This window comes from Emys orbicularis, chromosome 7, assembly GCF_028017835.1.
Source record: "Emys orbicularis isolate rEmyOrb1 chromosome 7, rEmyOrb1.hap1, whole genome shotgun sequence".
Classification (NCBI taxonomy): domain Eukaryota; kingdom Metazoa; phylum Chordata; order Testudines; family Emydidae; genus Emys; species Emys orbicularis.
The window spans coordinates 105,965,654-105,976,222 of NC_088689.1; the positions used below are offsets into that span (position 1 = coordinate 105,965,654).

The window sequence follows — 10,569 nt, forward strand, 5'->3', positions numbered from 1 at the left end:
TAAAACTATTTATGTTTAAAGGCTTGATTCATTTTAGATATTTTGTATTAAAAACTGTCTCACAAAAGGTGGAATTTAGGCTTGTCAGTATCACAGCCAGGCACATCATTATCATTTCTCCATCCCATACCAGTATTTACTTTTGAGCAAGTTGTCAACTTAGTTTACAAGAGCTTTCCAAGGGAAGTACACTAATGTAATTAAACATACTCCCAAGAAAGTAGCAGACACATTGCAAAAAGCTGTAACACGCAGTTATACAGAATAATGTTATTGTAAGAATGCAGTCGTTTCAGGTTGTAGCCTCTCCGTTTTCTCAACAACAAAAAAAAAAAAAAAATTAAATTGATGTTAGTGTCTGGTGAACACGTAGGCTACTTACCCTGACAATAAATGGCTATTATAGAGGGGACAATATAGATTCAGCTATGGTTGCTCACATTCTAGTTTAAGAAATCCCCCAAGACAACATGGGTCTTCTGTATAACATAATTATGCATTCACAAAGATGGCCACTTCAAAATTTACTTTTTTGCTAAGCTATTGCCTAAATCTGCGTAGCAGTCTCCTTGATTTGGGTTTATCTTTTAGCCCCTCATCTCCATCCCCACCAACCATTTCAGATGCACAGAATGAGGGCCAAATGACCAGCAGGGGACTGTAGAGCATGGAGTAGCAAAGAACTGAAAAACAGACTTGGAGAGAGAAGACCCAAAGAAATGGAGCTGTACTCCTAAAACATCATGTACCAGGTATTTTCTCTACACAGCTTTTTTAAGGTGTACAGAAATAGCGCTTTAACCTGACGGTACAGGAGTTCTTGTTTGTAAACAGTTCTGCTACATACCTTCAAAATAGTGCTTTTGCCCTTCTATTACTGCCTGCCTCCCGCTCTAAAAGCGCAGGAGGCACAGAAGTTCTAGAAGAATCACAAAAACAAATGTGGATAAAAGTACAGAATATTTACCAAAATAGCAATAAATGATTTAGAGTGCGTGTCAAGGATTACACAAGACTGGGCCACGGTGTATGCATCTGCATGGTTTTTAAAGGGGTGGGAGAGGTGCACAAAATTAAATAGGGTCATTATAGAGTCACAAGAACAGCTTGACCAACAGCTGGTCAGTTACTGCCAATGAGAAGACATGGACAGCATCTATTGCTATATTTATGGTCATGCAATTGAGTCCATCTTAATGGAAAGTGAAAATAGTGAGTGCTGCATGTTTTAATTATATTGCAAGAATGAGACTTAAAGATATATAGTGGAAAAAGACTAATGAGCAAGCAGTTTGCTTTCCAGTGCCATCCAGTCAGTCATCAGACCCTTCTAGGAAGAAATTACTAGATATAGGAGTCATGATTTGTTTCTTTACGCAGTATTAAGTCACTGCCATGGTTATTTAAGGCAGCTGAACCATACATTTGTCTCTGCAAGGCGGCTAAATTTAGCATGGACATTAAAAAAATAATTGATCCTGTTTTTACTGATTTTTTTTTTTAATTTGTTACTGAAACAAGTCATCTTTCAACAGAGGCAGAAGGCCTAGTTCTTGCAGCTGTAGAGATCATACAGTTGTACTTTAAAGATTTAATGCCATGGTAAGCATGAACACAAAAGCTACCTGTTATACATACACAGTTAATTATGCACGTGAACCCTATTAATGACAAAGTTTGGCTAGAGTGTGCATTATACGTATTACAGTAGAGTCTGAAGGCAACCACCAACTCATGGCCCCATTTTACCAGGTATCATACTGACATACAATAAAATGGTCCCTAATCCAAACAGCTCACAATCTTAGTTCAAGACATTGGGTGGGGGGGGAAGCGGGGCAGGAGAGAGAGAAAGACACCCAACCAAGCACAGGGAAGGAACAGAGAGGAAAGTCAGGATAACAGTTTTTTCCTCCATTAATGAAGATGGATTACAGCAGCAGTTTTAGCGCACACACACACACACACACACACACACACACACACACACACACACACACAATATCTTGGCTACATCTTGATTTCTTCAGATCTAAAGAACATGTGCTTTGTTGTTTACTATATTAGAGCTCTTCTTATAGGATTAAGAAAAGTTACATCAAAGTATTGGAAAATTTCCACATTATCTACAAATAAATCTGTGCGTCAAAGTTTTTAAGAAGTCACTTGAGTAATAAATCTGATTTAAGACTGCAGTAATTCTGCATTTATACAGTATCTACATGCACTCCATTCAATAAATTATGCTGGAAACAGTTTCACTATAGATTGTATCGAACTTTGATCACCCAGGGGATTTCTGTTTAGAGCAACTAAAAAGAAATTTTCTTCAAATGTCTTGCAGTAAAAATAGCAGTGGTTTGAAGTGGTTGTCCAGTTATATTACTAAGGCTGTTGTTGAATTCCTGTAATCTCAATGAACAAAGTTGCCTTAGCCGCTCAATATTATGTATACAGTTCACGAGACTTGCAATATCATATGCAAGAGTGGCCACATATTACAGCAGCATATTGTCTACTTCCTCAATGCAAGTCTGTAAAAGGCACATTACTGCCTATGGAGAGGTCCTGCCCGCTGTTAAAACTCTGTTGGGACATTATTAATGAGGTTACACATTTGTGTTTTCTTAGACCTTGCACTCTGATGAATGATTTTTATGGAGATCAGCAGTCCTCCAAAATGTAGTTTCTTCACAAGCCTTATCTTCATTTTCTTCTACGATGAATAATGTGTTATTGACAACTAGACATCAAACAGTTTTGCATATGGCAAGTCACATAGATTGCTGTGGTATTACCACCTAATCCCTTGAAAGAGGGGAGTATATGTAGTCCACAGCTCTGGTAATAACAAAGGTTTGTTTTTTTAATTTCTTGGGAATAAAGTTTTATATGCAGAGAAAGATATGCATAGCTGTTCAAGAATAGGTTTTGAAAGTGTATTATGTAATTTTTTTTACATTAATGAAATTTTATTAATTTATGTCTATCGCAAGAACTATAGTTAGGCTGAGAATTGATGCCATCTCTGAACTAAATATAGATCCATTGGCAATATATCAATTTGAGACCCCTTAAAGCACCTTGGATTTTCAGAAAGTGTTGAACATTCAACCGCTGGAAAAGTCAGGCCCCTTTATGAGTGACATTTGGGTGCCTGGTTTGACTTTCTAATTTTTGAATATCTTGACCCTAAAGTTCCGAGTTGAAGGTGCTTTAAACCCGAAATATGCATTTCACCTGACGGGAAAAAAAAGTTTAATGAAGGATCTCATATTCTGTATATGATTTGTTTTCATCAAATCAAGCAAGCAGCAAGGCTTTATGATGCGTCTTTTGGTGGTACTGTCTTAAAAAAAAAAAAAAAAAAAAAACACACACACCACAAATTTCATTATAGAGCAAGTTCTGCCTGTTCACATGTAAAACACAGAAAAAAGTAAAAATTCTGTAACTTTGTTGTTACTTAATGTTTAAGGTACTGTAAAAGATTTAATGATCAACAGCCTTGCGCTTCTATCTTAGAAAATAGTCGTGTGTGTGTGTTAGAGTTGGGTTACCGAGGCCTAAGGAAAAGCAATCTTCTCAAAGCATACAGCAAACAGCGGGGCTCTTACATCCCTACTGCCTCAGCTGCTGAAATAGTAGTTAGATTGAATTGTTTAGATGGAATTTAGTGGGGGGATGTAACAAAACAAAAACAAAAGGCTAATTTTATTAGGTGGTGGATGGGGAAGTCATTCAACTCGGACTTCAGCCAGCAAAAACCCAGTCAACAAAGTTTTAACACAACCTGGGTTTCGGGAGGTGTTTTTTGTTTTTATAAAAAGGAAGGGAGCATTTGGGGGTAGGTCAGGGAACATTTTTCTATACAGATCACCTGTTGCTTAGAACGTAAATCTAAGCCAGAGAAGGTATTTTAATACAGTTCAGGAGGCACATAGCCCCAGAACCACCAGTTGAATGTATGGTTCCTATACAGACTATGCCATGTCAAGTTTTTTGTTGCAACCAAGTACTAATTGTAACTATAGAAGTGCAGTTCCAGATCATATTGTCTATATTACTATGCCTAAAAGGTAATCACCACATCCTGCAATAGGTGCACATGATTTAGATTTTAATGGTATTCATTAAGCTTATTTCTGGCCTTACTCTTCGAGGAGCTCAGGAAGCAAAGTACAATTACTAGCGCCCTACCTAATTCACAGCCGTGAAAAAACACACCATGGACCGTGAAATCTGGTCTTTTGTGTACTTTTACCCTATACCGTACAGATTTCATGAGGGAGATCAGTGTTTCTCAAACTGGTGGGGTCCCGACCCAAAATGGGGTTGTGGGGGATCACAAAGTTATCGTGGGGGGGAGGGCGTCACAGTATTGCCACCCTTACTTCTGCACTGCCTTCAGAGCTGGGCCCTTGGCCAGCCACTGCCACACTCTGGCCACCCAGCTCTGAAGGCAGTGCAGAAGTAGGGTGGCAATACCGCAAATCCCTCCCCCCCCCCCAAATTCCCTTTTGGTCAGGACCCCTACAGTTACAACACCATGAAATTTCAGATTTAAATATCTGAAATCATGAAATTTATGATTTTTAAAATCCTATGACCATGACATCGACCAAAATAGACTCTGAATTTGGTAGGGCCCTAACAATAACCTGGACTAGAAAAATACCTGACCTGTTTATACCGGCCATTTTCCAGTTTTTGTAATGTTAACTGCATACAGTTATGGAAACGAGAAAACTAATTTATAGCATCCTTATGACATATAGGAACTATGCTCAACGGTTTGTGATATTTTGTTTGAAGTACAAAAAAGATTTCACTACACTTGCACAGAAGCTAGACCAGTATTATAACAGTCGTTTTGTTAGATAGAAAGAAAAATCTATAAATGTGGGTTTTGTTTTTTTTGTTTTTTTTTATAAAAAGAGACATTTTAATGTTTGAAATCAGATATTGGTGCTGGACTGTCTAGACTGGTGCTATGCCTGGTTTTCAATGCCAAGACACCACCGTTAGTCAATTTCTGTATATGACTCTCAGTAAGCAATATATCAAATCATTCAAATTATCAGATTAAATCTGCAGGTTTCCTCCCCCCCCCCCCCTTTTTTTTTTTTTTTAAAGACTGTTTGAACTTGCAACTACATCAGAAAAATAATCTTGCTTTCTTGAGGAATACTGACTGTCTTCACCTGACACTTCAGGTTTCCAGGAATACAAAGTATTTTCCTTCTTATCAAATCAGTAAAAAAGAGCAGGATGATATTGCTCTTTAGGAATGAAGTATTTCTGCCACCAAGATATGAAAAGTACCATTTTCTTGAAGTCACGATTTCCAAGGGCAAGATCATCAAGACAGATATGCACTGATAAAATAGGACATCAGAATGGTTAATATAAGCCTTGAGCTTGTATTACTGTAGCATCTTTGCCCCTAAAAGGTCCGTAAACAGTTTACAAATTCAGGGAATCACTTAATCCCCTAGGGTGGAAACTGTCAATGGTGAACAGCATACAGCCACCCTTCCCAAAAGTTTAGGAAGAATAATGGAAAAATACATATCTAATGAACTGTCAAACAATATAGGTCATCAAAAAACCACCCTCACGTGAACTGGAGTTTGGCTAACAACCCAGCACTTACAAGTGCCATGGAGTCTTTAATGACAAGTAAGCAAGACCTAGATTTTGCAGCTAGACAGTGAAAGAAGTGGCGGCACCCTAACAAGTGCTTGCCAAATCAGGAAGGTACTCATGTGCCTATCTTTATGCATAGGAGCAGCAGTGGGACTACTCAAGCACATATTTAACTGCCTTTCTGAAATCAAAGGCATAATGCTGATGAGTTAGTCCAACAGGTAGTCCAAAGGAAGACTGGTACCAGCACTATTTATTGTGCACTTGCCCTTCCCTGTCACAATTGGGTGAAAGGCATCTCAAAGCAATGGCCAGGCTCAAGCTGGCCAGCTTGCAAGATATGGCTTTAAAAAATAAACAAATAAATAATTCACAACATGGTAGTAGGGCAGTAAGCCACAAGGTTCATGAACAAAACAGGAAACTGTACTATTACAATTAGTGCCCTGTGTGACTAGATACCATAAAATAGACCAAATCCTCAAGTCAAAATAAATTTAATCTTTCCTGCTTATAAATACACCTCTACCCCGATATAATGCTGTCCTCGGGAGCCAAAAAAAAAAAAATCTTACCACGTTATATGTGAAACCACGTTATAGTGAACTTGCCCTGCCCCCCCGGAGTGCTGCTTTACCGCGTTATATCCGAATTCGTGTTATATCGGGGTAGAGGTGTATATTTAAGGCCATACTCCCTGAATTGTCCCTATAGAAAAGGGAGAGCAAATAAATTAAAAATTCCTCCTGGCATTTAATGAAAAAGTTTATAAGAGTTCCCCCCCGGGAATTAGAGTCTAATAAAGAATCAATAGAAAGAGAATCATTATATAATCCCTCAATTAGCTCCATCTGCTTTGTTCAGCTCACGTTATCACATTTTCTGTAACTCTTTAGATGGTAGGCTTAGCCTTGATATCATGCTTTCATTTGTTTCTAGTCGTCATTCAAGGAACACCTATTCCTGCTTCAGAAACCGAAGAAGCTGGTAGACCGAGGATTTACCTGTGTTTTCTGATTTTGCAAATTCCATGTAGTTTTTAAATTGCCTCACATAGTTATTTAAAAAAAAAAAAAAAGTCCACAAAGTATAATAGGTTTTAGTGTCCTTTTTAAAATGCAATGGAAAAGAAAATGTAGTTATGACTTGCACTGATCTAGTGCTTTCATCATGGAGGAGCGCAAAGAACTGTTATAGGTCATATATTATAGGGATCAGTTTCCCACAACTAAAAAACAGTCACCTTGTGGGTGGAATACAGCAGCCATTCTGCACCAGCAATGCTACAACATAATTTTAGACAAGAGGCCAAGAATAACTTCCACTGGAAGTTATAGAAGAATGGGGGGGGGGGGGGGGGAGGGAGAAAAAGAGAGGAGAGAGCAATGTTGCCTAGTGTTCCCAAGTTTGGAATTTGGGCAGGGCAGCAATATCAATATCCCTACCTTTCCAAGGAGAATCAGGTCATCTTTATCAGCCATTAAGTGCTTGGTGGAAGAATGGGGTGATCTTGGTTTCAGAACACATCCAGAAGACCAAAGTGCCAGCAGTGCACTGTCACTCTGGCATTAAATTGGGGTACTGGTGTAGTACTGATTTAATACCAAAACTTCCCAATTCATCATTAACACTTCCTGCAACACCCAAGTTCTCTCTGGAAGCCTTCCATCCAATTACTGATCTGGCCCAATTGTGTTATGGCTTCTGATGTGCCATGATATCATCATGGCTTATTATACTATGGTATTGTTATGGCAACAGCCAAGCACCCATAAACAATAAACCAGCATATGTATATGATGGAATGGAAAGAAATGTTTCAAGTGTCCAAAAGTTTCTTAACTAGCAAGTATTATTAAAAACAGAGACCTCTTTGGACAATATTTTAAAGAAGAAATTCTGATACACTAAAAGATGAAATCCATAAGAACATCCAAATAAAATCTTGATGTTAGCAAGTAAGTTGGAACCAGTTAGATCAGACTAGTCTCTCCCTCCATCCCAAAGGAAGTGATAGAAGTAGTTCTAAACTCAAGGTATTTAAAATGCTTGACTGGTCAGAAACATATACTGCAGGAAAACAATCCTGCACAGGCAGGTGATGTACTAGATGACCAAGAAGGTGTTTTCCAGACCTAGTTTATGTATTTCAGGTTTATCCAGATTCACAATGGAACCAAGTGCTAGATAGGTACTTAAAAAAAATAAAAAATCTTATGTGATGCACTGAATGCCTCTGAGATTTGGTTCTATAACTTTGTGGTTAAAACAATCACACTTGGTCTTGGGACATCTGAAACAAGGAGCCACTTTTAAAATCCAGGCATTTTTCTATCAGATGACCATCCAGGAGGACAGGACATTACTTTAAGTCAGTGGTTCCCAAACTGGGATTCCTGAACCCCTGGGGGTTCACAAGATGTTACAGGAGGTTCTCGGGAAAAAAATTCCCTAAAGGTGGACAGAGCTGTCCCTAGGGACCCTGGGCAGCATGGGGCCAGCAGCCTGGAGCCTCTGGACTTCCAAGAGCTAAGCAGATCAAAGCAAGCATATCTACCACACTGAGATTATTTAAACTTCAAGACTCCTTATAAGAAATGGAAAGGGAGGTGGATATTTTTTCCTGTTTTTAAAATTAAATAGGCAGCTAGAATTGTTTTTAAATTATGAAGAACAAGCTTAAGCTTTGTTGTAACATGCGTTGTTTGCCTGGACTGCTCAAGACCTGAATGCTTGTGTAGGAGGAACTCTTTGAGTTGGCTTCTTAAATACCTTCATGCTACTTCACATCTGATACTTGATGAAATATAGGAGCCTTGTCTTATAAGAGGCTTACTCAAAGTGATACAAGCTACAAAAGTGAGATCTTGGAAGTGTTGCCATTTTCATAATGTAATAAAATACTGTAATGATAATTAATAATAGTGTGTAATAAGCATGTCAAAAACAAATTTTATATTTCCAAGATCACTGCTTTTATAATTTATTCTCAGGTAAAGGAGAAAATCCCTGGAAATATTCATTTTTAGGAGGGGGTTCGCAAGACTTGACATTTTAGTGAAAGGGGTTCATGGGTTGTTAAAGTTTGGGAACCACTGCTTTAAGTCAATCGGCTCCTTTTACATTGGCCTCTGCTAGGCTTCATATCCACTTTTGTATTTCTGAGAGAATTACTGCCATCTTTAAAATGGGAAGGAGAAATGGGATAATCAAACAAACCTACCTTCACTTCCTCCTTACAGAACAAAATTTAAAGAAAGTTACAAAAGTTAAACAACCCCTTTGAAAGATGAAAACCCTGTGTGAAAATGTTTTGCAATAGTAACTGTTGTGTTATTGAGCCCTATTCCACTACTAGGGAAGGGCAAGAAAGGGGCAACTTGGGGGGAGGAGGGGAAGAGGGGGAGACACCAAAGTAAGTAAAACTTCTTGGCAAATTAACAAAATAAAAGCAAGCAGAAATGAACAGTCTCCCAGAAAATGAGAGAGATGGCACTGGCTTTCAGAGGAAGTTCCATTAAAAAAATAGGAGCCTCAAAAAAGTAGCATTTCCAGTGTGAGGCACATGAATGTGGGATGCACACTTCTCTCCTGCAAAGAGATGGAGACACACGCAAGCTTTCAATGGGTAAGGAAAGAAGGGCCATCTTCTCTGCATGTGTCTCTGAAGTAGAAATGTATAAAGTGTTTACCAGCTCAATCTAAATATGGACGCAATTGTCTCCTGCAGAGAGGGAAGAAGGGGGAAAGACAGAAAAAGAACCATCTTCTCTCTATGTCCGTGTGCGTGTCCCACAGAGAACCATCTTCTCTGTGTGTGTCTGTGCATCTCAGAAGTGGGGCTGTGATAAACAGTTTCCAAGCCCACCCTGATCAAATCCAGCCTTTTCCATTTTTAAGCTACCATCTCAAATTCAAGCTTTTTTTCCCTTACACAAAAAGGAGAATTTAAAATGCCTAACACTAAAAATCTCATCCCCAGAAGCCTCTCTAATCGGAGCCATGCCACAGCCTCCTCCACACCCGCAGGATTTTGCATGCAGCTGTGAGAAGTGTATAAAGAGCCTCCCTAATGAATAAGATGAAGAGGGGGGTGAGGGAGAGAAGAAGGGGGGAGGAAGGGAACAACCTTTCTTTTCTCTGCTCTTCCTGGGGATCTGAAAATTCCTCCTAATAGGCAGATCTTCAGGGGGCTTGGGGAGAGGGGGAGGACCCCCCAACACGTCGCTGGTTTGTTTTGGCTGCTGCTGCTGTTCATGTGCCGTGGAGACGCTGCTCTTCCGCTGGCTGCTGCTGCTGCTGAGATTTGGGGGGGCCTGGTCTTCTGTAGCAGCCACCAGCAGCGCCTCCTCAGCGGTACTATCAGAGCGGCCGCCATCTTGTGTGTTGTCCTCAGCTGCTGCGCTGCTGCTGCTGCTCTCCACACCGAGGAGGCCCCGGTCGTTCTTCTCCGTCCGCTGAAGCTGCTCCGGCTCTATCTCGCCACCGCCAGTAACCCCAGCATCCGCCATTGAACTCTAGGGCGAGGAAACAACTGAGCGCTAACAACTGTTTCTTCTCGTCTTCTCGCACGGAGCTGCCCCTTCCCAAGCTCCATGCACCACCCACCGCTAGCCTCTACCGCGCTGCGCCGCTCTACCACTCCGGGGGCTCACTTTATGGCAACAACTCCGCCTCTCCTTCCCCCCAACATGGCGGCGGCGGCGCCGCAGCTGGGAAAGGGGCGTGGCCAGCGTCCGGCCAGCGTCGACCAATCAATGCGTAGGGCAGGTTATAAATATGGGAGGAGGTGCGTGCCGTGCAAGTGGCGCAGCGAAGCGAGAACGTATCAAACCGGCAAAAATGGCACCTCGTTTGGCGCGCCTCTGCTTCAAGTCCGTCCCTCCCTCCCACTCCTAGACTCCTTGTGGTGGCTGGTTC

At 40.5% G+C, this 10,569-nt stretch overlaps 1 protein-coding gene across 6 annotated transcripts in view; it reads right to left on the reverse strand.

The window, feature by feature from the left end:
- TASOR (transcription activation suppressor) overlaps window positions 1-10,315 on the reverse strand; it is a 52,918-nt gene extending 42,603 nt beyond the window's left edge. For all 6 annotated transcript variants that reach the window (XM_065408465.1, XM_065408463.1, XM_065408462.1 and 3 more), the window contains exon 1: window positions 9,779-10,315. In XM_065408465.1, the coding sequence (XP_065264537.1) occupies window positions 9,779-10,160 (382 nt within the window). In that variant the 5' untranslated portion in view covers window positions 10,161-10,315. The remainder of the gene's footprint in view (window positions 1-9,778) is intronic.
- Between the last annotated feature and the right edge of the window lie 254 nt (window positions 10,316-10,569).